Below are 25,930 nucleotides of genomic sequence, written 5' to 3'. Positions count from 1 at the left end.
AAAATGGAGTCTTGTGAGCACATGGTAGCCGCATGTATCAATCAAAATGGCAGCCATCAGCACATGTCTCAAATACACATCCTAGATGTCTATCTCATGGTATTCTAAAGACAATAGACATCCTTGTTGGAGACAATTAACTTAATTACCCTTCTCTTGTCCCTTTATCTTAAAAAGGGTCTTTGGTCTTTGATCCTTTCCTAACAATGCCCGTGGTTCCTGCCGAACTGTCTCCATTTTAATTAGTTTCTTTGTAAGATAGCATCACCCAATACACAGAGCATAGTATTTACATAACCAGTCTGGCAAGATCCAAACTGCATCTCTCTGGGAGAGAGATGGACAGATAGAACCATCTCAGCCCCCACCTCTATACACAATTTTTCATAAGATATTATTGTTCCCCCACACTAACATTGCTGAAAAGTTAAGCAGTTAGCATTGCCAAGAGCTGAGGGCCAGGAACTCAGGGCTAATAGTGCTGTGAATTTAGGCAGTTATCAGTGCCTGGAGCTATTAGTGTTAGTGTGAGAGTCCAGGCAGCTACAGGCAAACTGAGTGTAGCAAGTGGAATATGAGGAAGCACTCTGCTATATTTACATTGCTGTTTTGAATAGTTAGAAACATTGTAAACAGCTAGTTTAGTTGCTATTTATACTGACACAGGAGTGAGATAACAAAAGAATATAAGAGCGTCCTGTGTATCTCCCAAAAGCAACTTACACATTGGATCTGATATGGGGTGTTGAAGGGATCTGAGGAAAGGAGTGGGAGGATCCTTGTTTATTTTTCTTTCCCCTTGACATCCTAGTAGCTGGAATATCTGTGTTGGCCATTATCCCCCCAATCAGACCTATGCGACTATCTGTAGTCTAGCTATCCTACATTGTGATAGGTGATGATGGTTCACTTGTGGGGGAGCAATTTTATAGTAAATGTTTTAGCGGGTATTAATAAAAGCTTTTGAGTTTTAATTTGCTACCCTATATTTTTTGGATACTCACTTTATCCCCTTTTTTTCTAAAAATATTAATTTATAGGGAAACTCTCATTAAATATTTCTTGTTATACTGAACATTGGTGATCTATTGCAGGAATGGCAGGGTTTTTGGCAACTAGTGTAGATACTGATAAATGGTTGTCTGATGCAAAAGAAGCATTTAGTGAGGGTGAACTACCTCAAGTCTCCTCCAATCTAAGCATCACAGCTTCCTTTAGAAAACTGACAAAGGTGTATAAGGATCATCTTAGAGCATTCTGGGAAGTACAAACTTTGGAAACATACATTAGAGATAAGATAGTCCCTCGTGGTCTACGGATCAATATTTTCCCCTCGGCTAGATTAAGATCCCCAGATCTAATGAAGAAATGGGAAAAGGAATCAATTGAAGCCTCTTTGAGATTTATGTCCCTACTACTGGAAGAAGAAAAATCAGTGGTAACTACAACAGCCGCTGAATTAAAAGAACAAATAGAGTGTGTTAAAAAAATTCTCACAAAATGCAGATTTTGAAAGGAAAGAAAGCATTTTACAGCAGACCATAGAAAAATTTATTTGTTATATAAAAGAAAGAAAACACTTCCAGTATAAGCGTGATCTATTAGACTTCAAGGAGAATAGGATCTTTGACTTTATTAATAACAAAGAGAAAAGAGTTGAGAGGGAAAGAGATACAGAGCCATCTTCATCAGAGTATGAAGGGTCAGATGGTGAATTCTCAAGGACTGGGAATAGGAGAGGAGGAGGGGCCTCTAATAGACAACAAAATAGTGGTACTCCCAGGAGAGGTCGAAGTAGAGGCAGAAAACAAACATCTATCAATAGGGGTTTTTTTTTTATCTCAAACCCAACCCATATCGGATTATCTACTAAGAACAAGAAAGGAAAAGTGATGCAGAAAGACGAGATGCAGATAGTAAACCTATCATCTCGGTTATTAAGTCGAGAGGAGGAGGCCTTATTAAAGAAGGGTCTGTCTTTTGTGCCAACACCTATGTTTGACAACTTTTCATGGGTTAAAGATCTAAATCTCTTCTGTCGCCGTTTGAAATGGCAAAAATTTTTTAAACTCAATGACAAACGCAACTGTGAGTCCTTAGGTATAAGGGAAGAAGATCTCCCTGACCTACAGTTACTGGGAGACTTATGGGAGGAGGGACAGAGAAATCTGGGGGAAGGCCCATTTACTAAATTAAAAAATCCCTCAAAAAAATTCCCTCCCATGTCTGATGAATCAGTAATTGACACTTTCTTGAAGGTTGTAACCGAACGACTCTGTAAAATCGACAGAAGGAGATTGGGTACTAGGATGAACTTAACTGAAGGGGAACTGGAAATTTTGAGGGAATTAGAAAATGATGACAGAATTGTGATAAAACCCGCCAACAAGGGGGGAAATTTGGTCATAATGGATGTTGATGGATACATGAATATGTGCAGAACAATTCTCCGGGATAGCCAATGCTATGAGGTGCTGACAGCAGATCCAATTTGGGGATATCGGGAGGAGCTGAAAAAAATTCTGATGGAGGCAAAAGAAAACTGCCTAATAGATGAAAATGAGTACAACTTCATGTTGCCAGACCATCCGGTGAGGGCAACATTCTATGCCCTCCCGAAAATCCATAAAGGGACGAGGCCACTTAAGGGGAGACCTATAGTGTCAGGAATCAACAGCATTACACAGAATGTCTCCCTGTACCTGGACCAGATTTTGAGGCCTTTTGTCAGCACCCTTCCATCGTACATACAGGACACAACGGACGCGCTTAGACGTCTGGAGGACATGGTGGTTGATCAGAACGTCCTCTTGGCTAGTTTGGACGTGGAGGCCCTCTACAGCTCCATACCCCATGACAGGGGGTGTGGGGCTGTGGAGGGCTTCCTGAAATCAAGGGGAAACTTTATGTCTGCACATAGTTCCTTTACAGTTAAACTCCTGCAGTTCGTTCTTACTCACAATGCTTTTGTGTTTGACCGCCACTTCTTCCACCAGCTCAGGGGTGTGGCCATGGGGAGCCCATGTGCCCCAACTTATGCTAACATCTACCTGGGCTGGTGGGAGAAGGAGGTGGTCTTTTCAGACCCCATGGAAAAGTGGACACAACGCATTCATCTATGGATAAGATTTATAGATGATGTGTTGATTCTTTGGGGGGGCACACGTGACGAGATTGCCGATTTTGTTAGATGCCTCAATGTCAATGAAATGGGGCTGTTTTTCACATCTGAAATTCAAGAGCACTGTATTACATTTCTTGATTTGAAGATACAAAAGACGATGAGTGGGAGACTTAATACCATCATTCATAGAAAAGAGACAGCAACCAATTGTCTCTTGAGCTGGAATAGCTGGCATCCGGGGCCTTTGAAGAAAGGCATACCAAAGGGGCAATTTTTAAGATTACGGAGGAATTGCACCCACTTCTCGGACTATGAAACCAGCTCTAAAGATCTTAAAGAACGCTTTCAAAATCGAGGCTATCCTGAGGGAGTTTTAAAACAAGCTTATCAACACGCTGCAGCTTGTGATAGAATTTGTGATATCTTTACTACAATCAAAAGTGAAGAAGGAGGATAAAACACTCAGGATAATAGGAACATTTGACCAGGCTCATAGGGAGATACGACAGATTTTAAATCAGTCTTGGAATATTCTGAAGACAGACCCCGACATTGCATCTATGATTGGAGAATATCCACAGATCACTTACCGCAGAGGTCCTAACATCAAAGACCGTTTAGTGCATAGTCACTTTGAAGTGACAAAAGAAAAATCGTGGCTGCAAACTTTTTCCCACAATTTAAAAGGCACCTATAAATGTGGAGGGTGTAAAGCATGTGCCTTTATTCAAACTGGCAGTGCTGTTTGTAGTGGGGTGAATAACAGAGAGTTTAAAACAAACTCATTTATTAATTGTCGGACAAAGGGGGTTGTATACCTCATGACTTGTCACTGCGGAGTCCAATATGTGGGGAAAACCATAAGGGAACTCCGCAGGAGGATCCTTGACCATGTCAATGATGTACTTAGAGGGGAGGATACACCAATCTCTAGGCACGTCTGGCAGGCGCATAATGGCGATCCAGACGTGCTGCGTTTCCAAGGTATCGAAAAGGTTTTGCCGTCAAAGAGAGGCGGGGATTTTGACCAAAAAGTGCTCCAAAGGGAGGCACGCTGGACCTTTTTATTAAAGACAGTTAAGCCAGATGGTCTTAATGACTACATAGGTTATGCATGTTTCCTTTAATGGGATGGATATGTCTATCACTGTAAATGGCATGGAGGCTAACCCAATATTTACCATCATAGACAGTCTCTTAAGCGGTAATACACAATTTATCTATTGGTCACCATTTATCTGTCTGAAAAGCTTAGATGGGTCCTGGAATATTGCCTTAGTGCGGATGGGGGGGGTATCATGTAATATAGAATATATTATATACCATCTAGCCCCTTAGATAGTAGTACTTGGAATATGGAAGAGATTATATACTATCTAGCCCCTTATGTAGTCAGACTTGGAACATGGAAGTAACATCTCCATATATACTTATGAGCGAGTTAAAATTCTCTTTTGCTGTACCCCTGCGGTCAGTGTTTATTTATGAAAACCTCTAAATGATAGGGGGTGCTTGGTTATCAAGGCGTAAGTGAATAGTTTTGCCCTCACTAGTGTATTCTGTCTGCATTGGAACATCAGTATACCTACCGTTCAGTGGCTGCTTACTAGCCCTGTATATATGTCCTGGATATATATAGTTTACATGGTGGAGGTTTGGCTTATAAAATGAGCCGATCTCCTTGGCGGCATGCAAGGGTTAAACTTAGTGTGCATGCACGGCCTGATCTGAAGGAGAAATAGGTTCTGGAGGCAGGATGTTGATTGGCCAGAGCCCCAGTGAGAGGGCGGAGCCTCTCCTTTAAAAGATCTGATGTCTCCACTCTCACTCATGGCTGCAAAAAAATGCCAAGGGGGGAGCGGGGCAGTGACTAGGCTCTCCTTGTTTTGAAACAATCACTTATTTTAGGAAGTGGCAAGCTATCTTAGAGAAGCCTCTGATGAATTACTTGCAGTGAGCAGTAAGGAAACATGTCAGGCTGTTACCAGTGAAGCTAACATTGCTGAAAAGTTAAGCAGTTAGCATTGCCAAGAGCTGAGGGCCAGGAACTCAGGGCTAATAGTGCTGTGAATTTAGGCAGTTATCAGTGCCTGGAGCTATTAGTGTTAGTGTGAGAGTCCAGGCAGCTAAAGGCAAACTGAGTGTAGCAAGTGGAATATGAGGAAGCACTCTGCTATATTTACATTGCTGTTTTAAATAGTTAGAAACATTGTAAACAGCTAGTTTAGTTGCTATTTATACTGACACAGGAGTGAGATAACAAAAGAATATAAGAGCGTCCTGTGTATCTCCCAAAAGCAACTTACACATTGGATCTGATATGGGGTGTTGAAGAGATCTGAGGAAAGGAGTGGGAGGATCCTTGTTTATTTTTCTTTCCCCTTGACATCCTAGTAGCTGGAATATCTGTGTTGGCCATTATCCCCCCAATCAGACCTATGCGACTATCTGTAGTCTAGCTATCCTACATTGTGATAGGTGATGGTGGTTCACTTGTGGGGGAGCACTTTTATAGTAAATGTTTTAGCGGGTATTAATAAAAGCTTTTGAGTTTTAATTTGCTACCCTATATTTTTTGGATACTCACTTTATCCCCTTTTTTTCTAAAAATATTAATTTATAGGGAAACTCTCATTAAATATTTCTTGTTATACTAAATACCTGAGAATAGCTGTGCTATTAGACGGTCAACTGTGCCATCTCCAGTTCGCGGCTCTGCCGTTCAGCATTTCATCAGCACCTTACGTCTTCACAAAGGTGGTAGCACCTATAGCTGCGGCCCTCAGGCTCCAGGGGCTATCTATAGTCCCTTACCTAGACGACTGGTTGTTGAAAGCTCACTCAGAGGAGCTCCTGCGATGCCAGCTTGATATGACCATCTCCTTCCTCCAGTATCTCAGATGGATGATCAATTGGGACAAATCATTGTTCCCTCCATAAGAAAGGTCTTTCTAGGATGCATCCTAGATTCTGTCCGGATGACAGTTTCTCTTCCTCCTCAGAGAAAGAAGAAGATCAGGCTTGCCACCAAACATCTATATCTGACGTGCCAGGTTTCAATCCGAACGGCCATGAAAGTCCTCGGCCTCATGTCAGCATCTTCAGATGCAGTCCCTTGGGCCCTATGGCACATGCGCCCTCCCTAGAGCAAGGTCCTCAAATTATGAAACCGCAGCCCTCTGAGTCTGGATTCATCAATTCACCTATCCCTCAGTACCCGTCACTCAGGTGGTGGTTCCATCTCAAAGATGGAAGGTTCACGGTCCAGCTGGTCTGGACCCAGTTGACAACGGATGCATCTCTTACCGGTTGGGGAGCCCATCTAGGCGAGATTCATGTGAGAGGGACGTGGAACTGGTTGGAGAAAACAGGTCATTCAACTTGTGCGAGATCAGAGCCATCTACGTAGCGCTACTACATTTTGTCCCTCTACTTCGAGGCAAGGAAGTAAAGATCCGCTCAGACAACCTGACCGCAGTCCTCTACCTAAACAAACAGGGAGGCACCGATCCTCTGCCCTCCAGATAGAAACATATCTGATTTTCTCCTGGGCAGAAAGAAACCTCACACATTTCATAGCAGTTCAGCTCTGAACAAGGAAATATTAAATCAGATTACCGAGATGTGGGGATTACCAGAGGTGGACCTGATGGCCACCAAGTACAACGCCAAGGTGGAGAAATTTTGTTCCCTCTATCAGGAGGACGAGCCCTTGGCAATAGATGCCCTGTCAATTCCATGGAGGTTCAGGCTGGCATACATCTTCCCTCCGCTTTCCATGATACAAAGAGTATTGATGAAAGTCAGACAGGAGCAAGCATCAGTGATAGCAATCATACCGTTTTGGCCAAAGAGGGCTTGGCTAACCCAACTCATACAGATGAGTCAAGGGATGTATTGGAGGCTTCCCACGGTGCACAAGCTGGTTACTCAGGGTATCAGAGTATACCAAGATCTCAAGAGGTTCAACTTGACAGCCTGGAAGTTGACCAATCCATACCTAGACTAGAAACCTCATCCTCAGCCGTCCAGAATACCATAGCCCATTCCAGGGCTCCTTCTACTAATAAAGCCTATCACAGGATTTTCAACATCTTAATAATAATCCTATTAATATTATAAAAGGTGAATGTTTGTGAGTTTGTGGATTTGTGCGTTTGGATGTTCGGATGTTTGTTCCTCAATCACAGCCAAACGGTTGAATGGATTTTGGTGAAATTTCACACACACCTACATATCTCCCACGAAAGTGCAATAGGCTACTTTAAATGTGGGTCACTCACACAAGGACCTGGACTGCGGACCTGGACTGCGGACCTGGACGAAGCGCGAATGGCTTTCAAACGGGGTGAAACAGGCCCACTTTGGGAGGCCGCAGCTCCTCCAAATCAGGTCCGAGAAGCACAATTCTGGTATATTTTGAAAGGGCGGGTCTCTAGCTTTAAAACACTTCTCTCGGATTTTCGATTGGGCGCATAGTACCGGAGCAGACAGTACCGGCGCGCACCTACCCACCACGCCGGGGCCTTTGGGGCTACAGGGTTGATCGACCCCTCGTTGGAAAGCTCTAGATCTCTACTTTTCAACGAAACCGGAATAAAGTCGATCCGATGAAAGGAGGTGGAGCTACGTCTCCCGGAAGAGAGGCAACATTAAAGCGCGAATGGCTTTCAAATGGGGTGAAATAGGCCCAATTTGGGAGGCCGCAGCTCCTCCAAATCGGGTCCGAGAAGCACAATTCTGGTATATTTTGAAAGGGCGGATCTCTAGCTTTAAAACAATTCTCTCGGATTTTCTATTGGGTGCATAGAACCGGAGCAGACAGTACCGGCACGCACCTACCCGCCACGCCGGGGCCTTTGGGGCTACAGGGTTGATCGACCCCTCGTTGGAAAGCTCTAGATCTCTACTTTTCTAGGAAACCAGAATCCAGTCGATCGGATGTAAGGAGGGGGAGCTACGTCTCCTGGAAGAGAGGCAACTTTAAAGCACGAATGGCCCCGGCGTGGCGGGTAGGTGCGCGCCGGTACTGTCTGCTCCGGTACTATGCGCCCAATCGAAAAACCGAGAGAAGACTTTTAAAGCCAGAGATCCGCCCTTTCAAAATATACCAGAATTGTGCTTCTCGGACCTGATTTGGAGGAGCTGCGGCCTCCCAAAGTGGGCCTATTTCCCCCCATTTGAAAGCCATTCGCGCTTTAAAGTTGCCTCTCTTCCGGGAGACGTAGCTCCGCCTCCTTACATCCGATCGACTGGATTCCGGTTTCCTTGAAAAGTAGAGATCTAGAGCTTTCCAACGAGTGGTCGATCAACCCTGTAGCCCCAAAGGCCCCGGCGTGGCGGGTAGGTGCGCGCCGCTACTGTCTGCTCCGGTACTATGCGCCCAATTGAAAAACCGAGAGAAGCGTTTTAAAGCCAGAGATCCGCCCTTTCAAAATATACCAGAATTGTGCTTCTCGGACATGATTTGGAGGAGCTGCGGCCTCCCAAATTGGGCCTATTTCACCCCATTTGAAAGCCATTCGCGCTTTAAAGTTGCCTCTCTTCCAGGAGACGTAGCTCCGCCTCCTTACATCCGATCGACTGGATTCCGGTTTCCTTGAAAAGTAGAGATCTAGAGCTTTCCAACGAGGAGTTGAACAACCCTGTAGCCCCAAAGGCCCCGGCTTGGCGGGTAGGAGCGTGCCGGTACTGTCTGCTCCGGTACTATGCGCCCAATCGAAAAACCGAGAGAAGCGTTTTAAAGCCAGAGATCTGCCCTTTCCAAATATACCAGAATTGTGCTTCTCGGACTTGATTTGGAGGAGCTGCGGCCTCCCAAAGTGGGCCTATTTCACCCCATTTGAAAGCCATTCGCGCTTTAAAGTTGCCTCTCTTCCGGGAGACGTAGCTCTGCCTCCTTACATCCGATCGACTGGATTCCGGTTTCCTTGAAAAGTAGAGATCTAGAGCTTTCCAACGAGGGGTCGATCAACCCTGTAGCCCCAAAGGCCCCGGCGTGGCGGGTAGGTGCGCGCCGGTACTGTCTGCTCTGGTACTATGCGCCCAATCGATAAAACCGAGAGAAGCGTTTTAAAGCCAGAGATCCGCCCTTTCAAAATATACCAGAATTGTGCTTCTCGGACCTGATTTGGAGGAGCTGCGGCCTCCCAAAGTGGGCATATTTCACCCCATTTGAAAGCCATTCGCGCTTTAAAGTTGCCTCTCTTCTGGGGGTTGTAGCTCCGCCTCCTTACATCCGATCGACTGGATTCCGGTTTCCTTGAAAAGTAGAGATCTAGAGCTTTCCAACGAGGGGTCGATCAACCCTGTAGCCCCAAAGGCCCCGGCGTGGCGGGTAGGTGCGCGCCGGTACTGTCTGCTCCGGTACTATGCGCCCAATCGAAAATCCGAGCGAAGCTTTTTAAAGCCAGAGATCCGCCCTTTCAAAATATACCAGAATTGTGCTTCTCGGACCTGATTTGGAGGAGCTGCGGCCTCCCAAAGTGGGCCTATTTCCCCCCATTTGAAAGCCATTCGCGCTTTAAAGTTGCCTCTCTTCCGGGAGACGTAGCTCCGCCTCCTTACATCCGATCGACTGGATTCCGGTTTCCTTGAAAAGTAGAGATCTAGAGCTTTCCAACGAGTGGTCGATCAACCCTGTAGCCCCAAAGGCCCCGGCGTGGCGGGTAGGTGCGCGCCGCTACTGTCTGCTCCGGTACTATGCGCCCAATTGAAAAACCGAGAGAAGCGTTTTAAAGCCAGAGATCCGCCCTTTCAAAATATACCAGAATTGTGCTTCTCGGACATGATTTGGAGGAGCTGCGGCCTCCCAAATTGGGCCTATTTCACCCCATTTGAAAGCCATTCGCGCTTTAAAGTTGCCTCTCTTCCAGGAGACGTAGCTCCGCCTCCTTACATCCGATCGACTGGATTCCGGTTTCCTTGAAAAGTAGAGATCTAGAGCTTTCCAACGAGGAGTTGAACAACCCTGTAGCCCCAAAGGCCCCGGCTTGGCGGGTAGGAGCGTGCCGGTACTGTCTGCTCCGGTACTATGCGCCCAATCGAAAAACCGAGAGAAGCGTTTTAAAGCCAGAGATCTGCCCTTTCCAAATATACCAGAATTGTGCTTCTCGGACTTGATTTGGAGGAGCTGCGGCCTCCCAAAGTGGGCCTATTTCACCCCATTTGAAAGCCATTCGCGCTTTAAAGTTGCCTCTCTTCCGGGAGACGTAGCTCTGCCTCCTTACATCCGATCGACTGGATTCCGGTTTCCTTGAAAAGTAGAGATCTAGAGCTTTCCAACGAGGGGTCGATCAACCCTGTAGCCCCAAAGGCCCCGGCGTGGTGGGTAGGTGCGCGCCGGTACTGTCTGCTCCGGTACTATGCGCCCAATCGAAAAACCGAGAGAAGCGTTTTAAAGCCAGAGATCCGCCCTTTCAAAATATACCAGAATTGTGCTTCTCGGACCTGATTTGGAGGAGCTGCGGCCTCCCAAAGTGGGCCTATTTCACCCCATTTGAAAGCCATTCGCGCTTTAAAGTTGCCTCTCTTCCGGGAGACGTAGCTCCACCTCCTTACATCCGATCGACTGGATTCCGGTTTCCTTGAAAAGTAGAGATCTAGAGCTTTCCAACGAGGGGTCGATCAACTCTGTAGCCCCAAAGGCCCCGGCGTGGCGGGTAGGTGCGCGCCGGTACTGTCTGCTCCGGTACTATGCGCCCAATCGAAAAACCGAGAGAAGCGTTTTAAAGCCAGAGATCCGACCTTTCAATATATACCAGAATTGTGCTTCTCGGACCTGATTTGGAGGAGCTGCGGCCTCCCAAAGTGGTCATATTTCACCCCATTTGAAAGCCATTCGCACTTTAAAGTTGCCTCTCTTCCGGGAGACGTAGCTCCGCCTAATTACATCCGATCGACTGGATTCCAGTTTCCTTGAAAAGTAGAGATCTAGAGCTTTCCAACGAGGGGTCGATCAACCCTGTAGCCCCAAAGGCCCCGGCGTGGCGGGTAGGTGCGCGCCGGTACTGTCTGCTCTGGTACTATGCGCCCAATCGATAAAACCGAGAGAAGCGTTTTAAAGCCAGAGATCTGCCCTTTCAAAATATACCAGAATTGTGCTTCTCGGACCTGATTTGGAGGAGCTGCGGCCTCCCAAAGTGGGCATATTTCACCCCATTTGAAAGCCATTCGCGCTTTAAAGTTGCCTCTCTTCTGGGGGTTGTAGCTCCGCCTCCTTACATCCGATCGACTGGATTCCGGTTTCCTTGAAAAGTAGAGATCTAGAGCTTTCCAACGAGGGGTCGATCAACCCTGTAGCCCCAAAGGCCCCGGCGTGGCGGGTAGGTGCGCGCCGGTACTGTCTGCTCCGGTACTATGCGCCCAATCGAAAAACCGAGAGAAGACTTTTAAAGCCAGAGATCCGCCCTTTCAAAATATACCAGAATTGTGCTTCTCGGACCTGATTTGGAGGAGCTGCGGCCTCCCAAAGTGGGCCTATTTCACCCCATTTGAAAGCCATTCGCGCTTTAAAGTTGCCTCTCTTCCGGGAGACGTAGCTCCGCCTCCTTACATCCGATCGACTGGATTCCGGTTTCCTTGAAAAGTAGAGATCTAGAGCTTTCCAACGAGGGGTCGATCAACCCTGTAGCCCCAAAGGCCCCGGCGTGGCGGGTAGGTGCGCGCCGGTACTGTCTGCTCCGGTACTATGCGCCCAATCGAAAAACCGAGAGAAGCGTTTTAAAGCCAGAGATCCGCCCTTTCAAAAAATACCAGAATTGTGCTTCTCGGACCTGATTTGGAGGAGCTGCGGCCTTCCAAAGTGGGCCTATTTCACCCCATTTGAAAGCCATTCGCGCTTTAAAGTTGCCTCTATTCAGGGAGACGTAGCTCCGCCTCCTTACATCCGATCGACTGGATTCCGGTTTCCTTGAAAAGTAGAGGTCTAGAGCTTTCCAACGAGGGGTCGATCAACCCTGTAGCCCCAAAGGCCCCGGCGTGGCGGGTAGGTGCGCGCCGGTACTGTCTGCTTCGGTACTATGCGCCCAATCGAAAAACCGAGAGAAGCGTTTTAAAGCCAGAGATCCGCCCTTTCAAAATATACCAGAATTGTGCTTCTCGGACCTGATTTGGAGGTGCTGCGGCCTCCCAAATTGGGCCTATTTCACCCCATTTGAAAGCCATCCGCGCTTTAAAGTTGCCTCTCTTCCAGGAGACGTAGCTCCACCTCCTTACATCCGATCGACTGGATTCCGGTTTCCTTGAAAAGTAGAGATCTAGAGCTTTCCAACTAGGGTTCGATCAACTCTGTAGCCCCAAAGGCCCTGGCGTGGCGGGTAGGTGCGCGCCGGTACTGTCTGCTCCGGTACTATGCGCCCAATCGAAAAACCGAGAGAAGCGTTTTAAAGCCAGAGATCCGACCTTTCAATATATACCAGAATTGTGCTTCTCGGACCTGATTTGGAGGAGCTGTGGCCTCCCAAAGTGGGCCTATTTCACCCCATTTGAAAGCCATTCGCGCTTTAAAGTTGCCTCTCTTCCGGGAGACGTAGCTCCGCCTACTTAAATCCGATCGACTGGATTCCGGTTTCCTTGAAAAGTAGAGATCTAGAGCTTTCCAACGAGGGGTCGATCAACCCTGTAGCCCCAAAGGCCCTGGCGTGGTGGGTAGGTGTGCGCCGGTACTGTCTGCTCCGGTACTATGCGCCCAATCGAAAAACCGAGAGAAGCGTTTTAAAGCCAGAGATCCGCCCTTTCAAAATATAACAGAATTGTGCTTCTCGGACCTGATTTGGAGGAGCTGCGGCCTCCCAAAGTGGGCCTATTTCACCCCATTTGAAAGCCATTCGCGCTTTAAAGTTGCCTCTCTTCCGGGAGACGTAGCTCCGCCTCCTTACATCCGATCGACTGGATTCCGGTTTCCTTGAAAAGTAGAGATCTAGAGCTTTCCAACGAGGGGTCGATCAACCCTGTAGCCCCAAAGGCCCCGGCGTGGCGGGTAGGTGCGCGCCGGTACTGTCTGCTCCGGTACTATGCGCCCAATCGAAAATCCGAGAGAAGCGTTTTAAAGCCAGAGATCCGCCCTTTCAAAATATAACAGAATTGTGCTTCTCGGACCTGATTTGGAGGAGCTGCGGCCTCCCAAAGTGGGCCTATTTCACCCCATTTGAAAGCCATTCGCGCTTTAAAGTTGCCTCTCTTCCAGGAGACGTAGCTCCGCCTCCTTACATCCGATCGACTGGATTCCGGTTTCCTTGAAAAGTAGAGATCTAGAGCTTTCCAACGAGGGGTCGATCAACCCTGTAGCCCCAAAGGCCCCGGCGTGGCGGGTAGGTGCGCGCCGGTACTGTCTGCTCCGGTACTATTCGCCCAATCGAAAAACCGAGAGAAGAGTTTTAAAGCCAGAGATCCGCCCTTTCAAAATATACCAGAATTGTGCTTCTTAGACCTGATTTGGAGGAGCTGCGGCCTCCCAAAGTGGGCCTATTTCACCCCATTTGAAAGCCATTCGCGCTTTAAAGTTGCCTCTCTTCCGGGGGTTGTAGCTCTGCCTCCTTACATCCGATCGACTGGATTCCGGTTTCCTTGAAAAGCAGAGATCTAGAGCTTTCCAACGAGGGGTCGATCAACCCTGTAGCCCCAAAGGCCCCGGCGTGGTGGGTAGGTGCGCGCCGGTACTGTCTGCTCCGGTACTGTGCGCCCAATCGAAAAACCGAGAGAAGAGTTTTAAAGCCAGAGATCCTCCCTTTCAAAATATACCAGAATTGTGTTTCTCGGACCTGATTTGGAGGAGCTGCGGCCTCCCAAAGTGGGCCTATTTCACCCCATTTGAAAGCCATTCACGCTTTAAAGTTGCCTCTCTTCCGGGAGACGTAGCTCCGCCTACTTACATCCGATCGACTGGATTCCGGTTTCCTTGAAAAGTAGAGATCTAGAGCTTTCCAACGAGGGGTCGATCAACCCTGTAGCCCCAAAGGCCCCGGCGTGGCGGGTAGGTGCGCGCCGGTACTGTCTGCTCCGGTACTATGCGCCCAATCGATAAAACCGAGAGAAGCGTTTTAAAACCAGAGATCCGCCCTTTCAAAATATACCAGAATTGTGCTTCTCGGACCTGATTTGGAGGAGCTGCGGCCTCCCAAAGTGGGCCTATTTCACCCCATTTGAAAGCCATTCGCGCTTTAAAGTTGCCTCTCTTCCGGGAGACGTAGCTCCGCCTCCTTACATCCGATCGACTGGATTCCGGTTTCCTTGAAAAGTAGAGATCTAGAGCTTTCCAACGAGGGGTCGATCAACCCTGTAGCCCCAAAGGCCCCGGCGTGGCGGGTAGGTGCGCGCCGGTACTGTCTGCTCCGGTACTATGCACCCAATCGAAAAACCGAGAGAAGAATTTTAAAGCCAGAGATCCGCCCTTTCAAAATATACCAGAATTGTGCTTCTCGGACCTGATTTGGAGGAGCTGCGGCCTCCCAAAGTGGGCCTATTTCACCCCATTTGAAAGCCATTCGCGCTTTAAAGTTGCCTCTCTTCCGGGAGACGTAGCTCCGCCTCCTTACATCCGATCGACTGGATTCCGGTTTCCTTGAAAAGTAGAGATCTAGAGCTTTCCAACGAGGGGTCGATCAACCCTGTAGCCCCAAAGGCCCCGGCGTGGTGGGTAGGTGCGCGCCGGTACTGTCTGCTCCGGTACTGTGCGCCCAATCGAAAAACCGAGAGAAGCGTTTTAAAGCCAGAGATCCTCCCTTTCAAAATATACCAGAATTGTGTTTCTCGGACCTGATTTGGAGGAGCTGCGGCCTCCCAAAGTGGGCCTATTTCACCCCATTTGAAAGCCATTCGCGCTTTAAAGTTGCCTCTCTTCCGGGAGACGTAGCTCCGCCTACTTACATCCGATCGACTGGATTCCGGTTTCCTTGAAAAGTAGAGATCTAGAGCTTTCCAACGAGGGGTCGATCAACCCTGTAGCCCCAAAGGCCCCGGCGTGGCGGGTAGGTGCGCGCCGGTACTGTCTGCTCCGGTACTATGCACCCAATCGATAAACCGAGAGAAGCGTTTTAAAGCCAGAGATCCGCCCTTTCAAAATATAACAGAATTGTGCTTCTCGGACCTGATTTGGAGGAGCTGCGGCCTCCCAAAGTGGGCCTATTTCACCCCATTTGAAAGCCATTCGCGCTTTAAAGTTGCCTCTCTTCCGGGAGACGTAGCTCCGCCTCCTTACATCCGATCGACTGTATTCCGGTTACCTTGAAAAGTAGAGATCTAGAGCTTTCCAACGAGGGGTCGAACAACCCTGTAGCCCCAAAGGCCCCGGCGTGGCGGGTAGGTGCGCGCCGGTACTGTCTGCTCCGGTACTATGCGCCCATTCGAAAAACCGAGAGAAGCGTTTTAAAGCCAGAGATCCGCCCTTTCAAAATATACCAGAATTGTGCTTCTCGGACCTGATTTGGAGGAGCTGCGGCCTCCCAAAGTGGGCCTATTTCACCCCATTTGAAAGCCATTCGCGCTTTAAAGTTGCCTCTCTTCCGGGGGTTGTAGCTCCGCCTCCTTACATCCGATCGACTGGATTCCGGTTTCCTTGAAAAGTAGAGATCTAGAGCTTTCCAACGAGGGGTCGATCAACCCTGTAGCCCCAAAGGCCCCGGCGTGGTGGGTAGGTGCGCGCCGGTACTGTCTGCTCCGGTACTGTGCGCCCAATCGAAAAACCGAGAGAAGCGTTTTAAAGCCAGAGATCCTCCCTTTCAAAATATACCAGAATTGTGTTTCTCGGACCTGATTTGGAGGAGCTGCGGCCTCCCAAAGTGGGCCTATTTCACCCCATTTGAAAGCCATTCATGCTTTAAAGTTGCCTCTCTTCCGGGAGACGTAGCTCCGCCTACTTACATCCGATCGACTGGATTCCGGTTTCCTTGAAAAGTAGAGATCTAGAGCTTTCCAACGAGGGGTCGATCAACCCTGTAGCCCCAAAGGCCCCGGCGTGGCGGGTAGGTGCGCGCCGGTACTGTCTGCTCCGGTACTATGTGCCCAATCGATAAAACCGAGAGAAGCGTTTTAAAGCCAGAGATCCGCCCTTTCAAAATATACCAGAATTTTGCTTCTCGGACCTGATTTGGAGGAGCTGCGGCCTCCCAAAGTGGGCCTATTTCACCCCATTTGAAAGCCATTCGCGCTTTAAAGTTGCCTCTCTTCCGGGAGACGTAGCTCCGCCTCCTTACATCCGATCGACTGGATTCCGGTTTCCTTGAAAAGTAGAGATCTAGAGCTTTCCAACGAGGGGTCGATCAACCCTGTAGCCCCAAAGGCCCCGGCGTGGCGGGTAGGTGCGCGCCGGTACTGTCTGCTCCGGTACTATGCGCCCAATCGAAAAACCGAGAGAAGAATTTTAAAGCCAGAGATCCGCCCTTTCAAAATATACCAGAATTGTGCTTCTCGGACCTGATTTGGAGGAGCTGCGGCCTCCCAAAGTGGGCCTATTTCACCCCATTTGAAAGCCATTCGCGCTTTAAAGTTGCCTCTCTTCCGGGAGACGTAGCTCCGCCTACTTACATCCGATCGACTGGATTCCGGTTTCCTTGAAAAGTAGAGATCTAGAGCTTTCCAACGAGGGGTCGATCAACCCTGTAGCCCCAAAGGCCCCGGCGTGGCGGGTAGGTGCGCGCCGGTACTGTCTGCTCCGGTACTATGTGCCCAATCGATAAAACCGAGAGAAGCGTTTTAAAGCCAGAGATCCGCCCTTTCAAAATATACCAGAATTTTGCTTCTCGGACCTGATTTGGAGGAGCTGCGGCCTCCCAAAGTGGGCCTATTTCACCCCATTTGAAAGCCATTCGCGCTTTAAAGTTGCCTCTCTTCCGGGAGACGTAGCTCCGCCTCCTTACATCCGATCGACTGGATTCCGGTTTCCTTGAAAAGTAGAGATCTAGAGCTTTCCAACGAGGGGTCGATCAACCCTGTAGCCCCAAAGGCCCCGGCGTGGCGGGTAGGTGCGCGCCGGTACTGTCTGCTCCGGTACTATGCGCCCAATCGAAAAACCGAGAGAAGAATTTTAAAGCCAGAGATCCGCCCTTTCAAAATATACCAGAATTGTGCTTCTCGGACCTGATTTGGAGGAGCTGCGGCCTCCCAAAGTGGGCCTATTTCACCCCATTTGAAAGCCATTCGCGCTTTAAAGTTGCCTCTCTTCCGGGAGACGTAGCTCCGCCTACTTACATCCGATCGACTGGATTCCGGTTTCCTTGAAAAGTAGAGATCTAGAGCTTTCCAACGAGGGGTCGATCAACCCTGTAGCCCCAAAGGCCCCGGCGTGGCGGGTAGGTGCGCGCCGGTACTGTCTGCTCCGGTACTATGCGCCCAATCGATAAAACCGAGAGAAGCGTTTTAAAGCCAGAGATCCGCCCTTTCAAAATATACCAGAATTGTGCTTCTCGGACCTGATTTGGAGGAGCTGCGGCCTCCCAAAGTGGGCCTATTTCACCCCATTTGAAAGCCATTCGCGCTTTAAAGTTGCCTCTCTTCCGGGAGACGTAGCTCCGCCTCCTTACATCCGATCGACTGGATTCCGGTTTCCTTGAAAAGTAGAGATCTAGAGCTTTCCAACGAGGGGTCGATCAACCCTGTAGCCCCAAAGGCCCCGGCGTGGCGGGTAGGTGCGCGCCGGTACTGTCTGCTCCGGTACTATGCGCCCAATCGAAAAACCGAGAGAAGCGTTTTAATGCCAGAGATCCGCCCTTTCAAAAAATACCAGAATTGTGCTTCTCGGACCTGATTTGGAGGAGCTGCGGCCTCCCAAAGTGGGCCTATTTCACCCCATTTGAAAGCCATTCGCGCTTTAAAGTTGCCTCTCTTCCGGGAGACGTAGCTCCGCCTCCTTACATCCGATCGACTGGATTCCGGTTTCCTTGAAAAGTAGAGATCTAGAGCTTTCCAACGAGGGGTCGATCAACCCTGTAGCCCCAAAGGCCCCGGCGTGGTGGGTAGGTGCGCGCCGGTACTGTCTGCTCCGGTACTGTGCGCCCAATCGAAAAACCGAGAGAAGCGTTTTAAAGCCAGAGATCCTCCCTTTCAAAATATACCAGAATTGTGTTTCTCGGACCTGATTTGGAGGAGCTGCGGCCTCCCAAAGTGGGCCTATTTCACCCCATTTGAAAGCCATTCACGCTTTAAAGTTGCCTCTCTTCCGGGAGACGTAGCTCCGCCTCCTTACATCCGATCGACTGGATTCCGGTTTCCTTGAAAAGTAGAGATCTAGAGCTTTCCAACGAGGGGTCGATCAACCCTGTAGCCCCAAAGGCCCCGGCGTGGTGGGTAGGTGCGCGCCGGTACTGTCTGCTCCGGTACTGTGCGCCCAATCGAAAAACCGAGAGAAGCGTTTTAAAGCCAGAGATCCTCCCTTTCAAAATATACCAGAATTGTGTTTCTCGGACCTGATTTGGAGGAGCTGCGGCCTCCCAAAGTGGGCCTATTTCACCCCATTTGAAAGCCATTCACGCTTTAAAGTTGACTCTCTTCCGGGAGACGTAGCTCCGCCTACTTACATCCGATCGACTGGATTCCGGTTTCCTTGAAAAGTAGAGATCTAGAGCTTTCCAACGAGGGGTCGATCAACCCTGTAGCCCCAAAGGCCCCGGCGTGGCGGGTAGGTGCGCGCCGGTACTGTCTGCTCCGGTACTATGCGCCCAATCGATAAAACCGAGAGAAGCGTTTTAAAGCCAGAGATCCGCCCTTTCAAAATATACCAGAATTTTGCTTCTCGGACCTGATTTGGAGGAGCTGCGGCCTCCCAAAGTGGGCCTATTTCACCCCATTTGAAAGCCATTCGCGCTTTAAAGTTGCCTCTCTTCCGGGAGACGTAGCTCCGCCTCCTTACATCCGATCGACTGGATTCCGGTTTCCTTGAAAAGTAGAGATCTAGAGCTTTCCAACGAGGGGTCGATCAACCCTGTAGCCCCAAAGGCCCCGGCGTGGCGGGTAGGTGCGCGCCGGTACTGTCTGCTCCGGTACTATGCGCCCAATCGATAAAACCGAGAGAAGCGTTTTAAAGCCAGAGATCCGCCCTTTCAAAATATACCAGAATTTTGCTTCTCGGACCTGATTTGGAGGAGCTGCGGCCTCCCAAAGTGGGCCTATTTCACCCCATTTGAAAGCCATTCGCGCTTTAAAGTTGCCTCTCTTCCGGGAGACGTAGCTCCGCCTCCTTACATCCGATCGACTGGATTCCGGTTTCCTTGAAAAGTAGAGATCTAGAGCTTTCCAACGAGGGGTCGATCAACCCTGTAGCCCCAAAGGCCCCGGCGTGGCGGGTAGGTGCGCGCCGGTACTGTCTGCTCCGGTACTATGCGCCCAATCGAAAAACCGAGAGAAGAATTTTAAAGCCAGAGATCCGCCCTTTCAAAATATACCAGAATTGTGCTTCTCGGACCTGATTTGGAGGAGCTGCGGCCTCCCAAAGTGGGCCTATTTCACCCCATTTGAAAGCCATTCGCGCTTTAAAGTTGCCTCTCTTCCGGGAGACGTAGCTCCGCCTACTTACATCCGATCGACTGGATTCCGGTTTCCTTGAAAAGTAGAGATCTAGAGCTTTCCAACGAGGGGTCGATCAACCCTGTAGCCCCAAAGGCCCCGGCGTGGCGGGTAGGTGCGCGCCGGTACTGTCTGCTCCGGTACTATGCGCCCAATCGATAAAATCGAGAGAAGCGTTTTAAAGCCAGAGATCCGCCCTTTCAAAATATACCAGAATTGTGCTTCTCGGACCTGATTTGGAGGAGCTGCGGCCTCCCAAAGTGGGCCTATTTCACCCCATTTGAAAGCCATTCGCGCTTTAAAGTTGCCTCTCTTCCGGGAGACGTAGCTCCGCCTCCTTACATCCGATCGACTGGATTCCGGTTTCCTTGAAAAGTAGAGATCTAGAGCTTTCCAACGAGGGGTCGATCAACCCTGTAGCCCCAAAGGCCCCGGCGTGGCGGGTAGGTGCGCGCCGGTACTGTCTGCTCCGGTACTATGCGCCCAATCGAAAAACCGAGAGAAGCGTTTTAATGCCAGAGATCCGCCCTTTCAAAAAATACCAGAATTGTGCTTCTCGGACCTGATTTGGAGGAGCTGCGGCCTCCCAAAGTGGGCCTATTTCACCCCATTTGAAAGCCATTCGCGCTTTAAAGTTGCCTCTCTTCCGGGAGACGTAGCTCCGCCTCCTTACATCCGATCGACTGGATTCCGGTTTCCTTGAAAAGTAGAGATCTAGAGCTTTCCAACGAGGGGTCGATCAACCCTGTAGCCCCAAAGGCCCCGGCGTGGTGGGTAGGTGCGCGCCGGTACTGTCTGCTCCGGTACTGTGCGCCCAATCGAAAAACCGAGAGAAGCGTTTTAAAGCCAGAGATCCTCCCTTTCAAAATATACCAGAATTGTGTTTCTCGGACCTGATTTGGAGGAGCTGCGGCCTCCCAAAGTGGGCCTATTTCACCCCATTTGAAAGCCATTCACGCTTTAAAGTTGCCTCTCTTCCGGGAGACGTAGCTCCGCCTCCTTACATCCGATCGACTGGATTCCGGTTTCCTTGAAAAGTAGAGATCTAGAGCTTTCCAACGAGGGGTCGATCAACCCTGTAGCCCCAAAGGCCCCGGCGTGGTGGGTAGGTGCGCGCCGGTACTGTCTGCTCCGGTACTGTGCGCCCAATCGAAAAACCGAGAGAAGCGTTTTAAAGCCAGAGATCCTCCCTTTCAAAATATACCAGAATTGTGTTTCTCGGACCTGATTTGGAGGAGCTGCGGCCTCCCAAAGTGGGCCTATTTCACCCCATTTGAAAGCCATTCACGCTTTAAAGTTGACTCTCTTCCGGGAGACGTAGCTCCGCCTACTTACATCCGATCGACTGGATTCCGGTTTCCTTGAAAAGTAGAGATCTAGAGCTTTCCAACGAGGGGTCGATCAACCCTGTAGCCCCAAAGGCCCCGGCGTGGCGGGTAGGTGCGCGCCGGTACTGTCTGCTCCGGTACTATGCACCCAATCGAAAAACCGAGAGAAGCGTTTTAAAGCTAGAGATCCGCCCTTTCAAAATATACCAGAATTGTGCTTCTCGGACCTGATTTGGAGGAGCTGCGGCCTCCCAAAGTGGGCCTATTTCACCCCATTTGAAAGCCATTCGCGCTTTAAAGTTGCCTCTCTTCCGGGAGACGTAGCTCCGCCTCCTTACATCCGATCGACTGGATTCCGGTTTCCTTGAAAAGTAGAGATCTAGAGCTTTCCAACGAGGGGTCGATCAACCCTGTAGCCCCAAAGGCCCCGGCGTGGCGGGTAGGTGCGCGCCGGTACTGTCTGCTCCGGTACTATGCGCCCAATCGATAAAACCGAGAGAAGCGTTTTAAAGCCAGAGATCCGCCCTTTCAAAATATACCAGAATTTTGCTTCTCGGACCTGATTTGGAGGAGCTGCGGCCTCCCAAAGTGGGCCTATTTCACCCCATTTGAAAGCCATTCGCGCTTTAAAGTTGCCTCTCTTCCGGGAGACGTAGCTCCGCCTCCTTACATCCGATCGACTGGATTCCGGTTTCCTTGAAAAGTAGAGATCTAGAGCTTTCCAACGAGGGGTCGATCAACCCTGTAGCCCCAAAGGCCCCGGCGTGGCGGGTAGGTGCGCGCCGGTACTGTCTGCTCCGGTACTATGCGCCCAATCGAAAAACCGAGAGAAGAATTTTAAAGCCAGAGATCCGCCCTTTCAAAATATACCAGAATTGTGCTTCTCGGACCTGATTTGGAGGAGCTGCGGCCTCCCAAAGTGGGCCTATTTCACCCCATTTGAAAGCCATTCGCGCTTTAAAGTTGCCTCTCTTCCGGGAGACGTAGCTCCGCCTCCTTACATCCGATCGACTGGATTCCGGTTTCCTTGAAAAGTAGAGATCTAGAGCTTTCCAACGAGGGGTCGATCAACCCTGTAGCCCCAAAGGCCCCGGCGTGGCGGGTAGGTGCGCGCCGGTACTGTCTGCTCCGGTACTATGCGCCCAATCGATAAAACCGAGAGAAGCGTTTTAAAGCCAGAGATCCGCCCTTTCAAAATATACCAGAATTTTGCTTCTCGGACCTGATTTGGAGGAGCTGCGGCCTCCCAAAGTGGGCCTATTTCACCCCATTTGAAAGCCATTCGCGCTTTAAAGTTGCCTCTCTTCCGGGAGACGTAGCTCCGCCTCCTTACATCCGATCGACTGGATTCCGGTTTCCTTGAAAAGTAGAGATCTAGAGCTTTCCAACGAGGGGTCGATCAACCCTGTAGCCCCAAAGGCCCCGGCGTGGCGGGTAGGTGCGCGCCGGTACTGTCTGCTCCGGTACTATGCGCCCAATCGAAAAACCGAGAGAAGAATTTTAAAGCCAGAGATCCGCCCTTTCAAAATATACCAGAATTGTGCTTCTCGGACCTGATTTGGAGGAGCTGCGGCCTCCCAAAGTGGGCCTATTTCACCCCATTTGAAAGCCATTCACGCTTTAAAGTTGCCTCTCTTCCGGGAGACGTAGCTCCGCCTACTTACATCCGATCGACTGGATTCCGGTTTCCTTGAAAAGTAGAGATCTAGAGCTTTCCAACGAGGGGTCGATCAACCCTGTAGCCCCAAAGGCCCCGGCGTGGCGGGTAGGTGCGCGCCGGTACTGTCTGCTCCGGTACTATGCACCCAATCGAAAAACCGAGAGAAGCGTTTTAAAGCTAGAGATCCGCCCTTTCAAAATATACCAGAATTGTGCTTCTCGGACCTGATTTGGAGGAGCTGCGGCCTCCCAAAGTGGGCCTATTTCACCCCATTTGAAAGCCATTCGCGCTTTAAAGTTGCCTCTCTTCCGGGAGACGTAGCTCCGCCTCCTTACATCCGATCGACTGGATTCCGGTTTCCTTGAAAAGTAGAGATCTAGAGCTTTCCAACGAGGGGTCGATCAACCCTGTAGCCCCAAAGGCCCCGGCGTGGCGGGTAGGTGCGCGCCGGTACTGTCTGCTCCGGTACTATGCGCCCAATCGATAAAACCGAGAGAAGCGTTTTAAAGCCAGAGATCCGCCCTTTCAAAATATACCAGAATTTTGCTTCTCGGACCTGATTTGGAGGAGCTGCGGCCTCCCAAAGTGGGCCTATTTCACCCCATTTGAAAGCCATTCGCGCTTTAAAGTTGCCTCTCTTCCGGGAGACGTAGCTCCGCCTCCTTACATCCGATCGACTGGATTCCGGTTTCCTTGAAAAGTAGAGATCTAGAGCTTTCCAACGAGGGGTCGATCAACCCTGTAGCCCCAAAGGCCCCGGCGTGGCGGGTAGGTGCGCGCCGGTACTGTCTGCTCCGGTACTATGCGCCCAATCGAAAAACCGAGAGAAGAATTTTAAAGCCAGAGATCCGCCCTTTCAAAATATACCAGAATTGTGCTTCTCGGACCTGATTTGGAGGAGCTGCGGCCTCCCAAAGTGGGCCTATTTCACCCCATTTGAAAGCCATTCACGCTTTAAAGTTGCCTCTCTTCCGGGAGACGTAGCTCCGCCTACTTACATCCGATCGACTGGATTCCGGTTTCCTTGAAAAGTAGAGATCTAGAGCTTTCCAACGAGGGGTCGATCAACCCTGTAGCCCCAAAGGCCCCGGCGTGGCGGGTAGGTGCGCGCCGGTACTGTCTGCTCCGGTACTATGCGCCCAATCGATAAAACCGAGAGAAGCGTTTTAAAGCCAGAGATCCGCCCTTTCAAAATATACCAGAATTGTGCTTCTCGGACCTGATTTGGAGGAGCTGCGGCCTCCCAAAGTGGGCCTATTTCACCCCATTTGAAAGCCATTCGCGCTTTAAAGTTGCCTCTCTTCCGGGAGACGTAGCTCCGCCTCCTTACATCCGATCGACTGGATTCCGGTTTCCTTGAAAAGTAGAGATCTAGAGCTTTCCAACGAGGGGTCGATCAACCCTGTAGCCCCAAAGGCCCCGGCGTGGCGGGTAGGTGCGCGCCGGTACTGTCTGCTCCGGTACTATGCGCCCAATCGAAAAACCGAGAGAAGCGTTTTAATGCCAGAGATCCGCCCTTTCAAAAAATACCAGAATTGTGCTTCTCGGACCTGATTTGGAGGAGCTGCGGCCTCCCAAAGTGGGCCTATTTCACCCCATTTGAAAGCCATTCGCGCTTTAAAGTTGCCTCTATTCCGGGAGACGTAGCTCCGCCTCCTTACATCCGATCGACTGGATTCCGGTTTCCTTGAAAAGTAGAGATCTAGAGCTTTCCAACGAGGGGTCGATCAACCCTGTAGCCCCAAAGGCCCCGGCGTGGCGGGTAGGTGCGCGCCGGTACTGTCTGCTCCGGTACTATGCGCCCAATCGAAAAACCGAGAGAAGACTTTTAAAGCCAGAGATCCGCCCTTTCAAAATATACCAGAATTGTGCTTCTCGGACCTGATTTGGAGGAGCTGCGGCCTCCCAAAATGGGCCTATTTCACCCCATTTGAAAGCCATTCGCGCTTTAAAGTTGCCTCTCTTCCGGGGGTTGTAGCTCTGCCTCCTTACATCCGATCGACTGGATTCCGGTTTCCTTGAAAAGCAGAGATCTAGAGCTTTCCAACGAGGGGTCGATCAACCCTGTAGCCCCAAAGGCCCTGGCGTGGCGGGTAGGTGCGCGCCGGTACTGTCTGCTCCGGTACTGTGCGCCCAATCGAAAAACCGAGTGAAGAGTTTTAAAGCCAGAGATCCGCCCTTTCAAAACATACCAGAATTGTGCTTCTCGGACCTGATTTGGAGGAGCTGCGGCCTCCCAAAGTGGGCATATTTCACCCCATTTGAAAGCCATTCGCGCTTTAAAGTTGCCTCTCTTCCGGGAGACGTAGCTCCGCCTCTTTACATCCGATCGACTGGATTCCGGTTTCCTTGAAAAGCAGAGATCTAGAGCTTTCCAACGAGGGGTCGATCAACCCTGTAGCCCCAAAGGCCCCGGCGTGGCGGGTAGGTGCGCGCCGGTACTGTCTGCTCCGGTACTGTGCGCCCAATCGAAAAACCGAGTGAAGAGTTTTAAAGCCAGAGATCCGCCCTTTCAAAATATACCAGAATTGTGCTTCTCGGACCTGATTTGGAGGAGCTGCGGCCTCCCAAAGTGGGCCTATTTCACCCCATTTGAAAGCCATTCGCGCTTTAAAGTTGCCTCTCTTCCGGGAGACGTAGCTCCGCCTACTTACATCCGATCGACTGGATTCCGGTTTCCTTGAAAAGTAGAGATCTAGAGCTTTCCAACGAGGGTCGATCAACCCTGTAGCCCCAAAGGCCCCGGCGTGGCGGGTAGGTGCGCGCCGGTACTGTCTGCTCCGGTACTATGCGCCCAATCAAAAAACCGAGAGAAGCGTTTTAAAGCCAGAGATCCGCCCTTTCAAAATATACCAGAATTGTGCTTCTCGGACCTGATTTGGAGGAGCTGCGGTCTCCCAAAGTGGGCCTATTTCACCCCATTTGAAAGCCATTCGCGCTTTAAAGTTGCCTCTCTTCCGGGAGACGTAGCTCCGCCTCCATACATCCGATCGACTGGATTCCGGTTTCCTTGAAAAGTAGAGATCTAGAGCTTTCCAACGAGGGGTCGATCAACCCTGTAGCCCCAAAGGCCCTGGCGTGGCGGGTAGGTGCGCGCCGGTACTGTCTGCTCCGGTACTATGCACCCAATCGAAAAACCGAGAGAAGAGTTTTAAAGCCAGAGATCCGCCCTTTCAAAATATACCAGAATTGTGCTTCTCGGACCTGATTTGGAGGAGCTGCGGCCTCCCAAAGTGGGCCTATTTCACCCCATTTGAAAGCCGTTCGCGCTTTAAAGTTGCCTCTCGTCCGGGAGATGTAGCTCCGCCTCCTTACATCCGATCG

The 25,930-nt window shown here is 50.2% G+C and overlaps 1 protein-coding gene across 1 annotated transcript in view; it reads right to left on the bottom strand.

Moving 5' to 3' along the window:
• Window positions 1-7,399: 7,399 nt before the first annotated feature.
• The window catches only part of KIAA0753 (KIAA0753 ortholog), a 44,004-nt gene continuing 25,473 nt past the window's right edge, over window positions 7,400-25,930 (bottom strand). The window contains exon 5 of the mRNA XM_075263077.1: window positions 7,400-7,441. Within this exon, the coding sequence (XP_075119178.1) occupies window positions 7,400-7,441 (42 nt within the window). The remainder of the gene's footprint in view (window positions 7,442-25,930) is intronic.

Source organism: Leptodactylus fuscus, chromosome 2, assembly GCF_031893055.1.
Source record: "Leptodactylus fuscus isolate aLepFus1 chromosome 2, aLepFus1.hap2, whole genome shotgun sequence".
In the NCBI taxonomy this organism is placed as follows: Eukaryota; Metazoa; Chordata; class Amphibia; order Anura; family Leptodactylidae; genus Leptodactylus; species Leptodactylus fuscus.
Note: the sequence above shows the minus strand (reverse complement) of the source record. Positions and strands in the feature narration are given on the sequence as shown.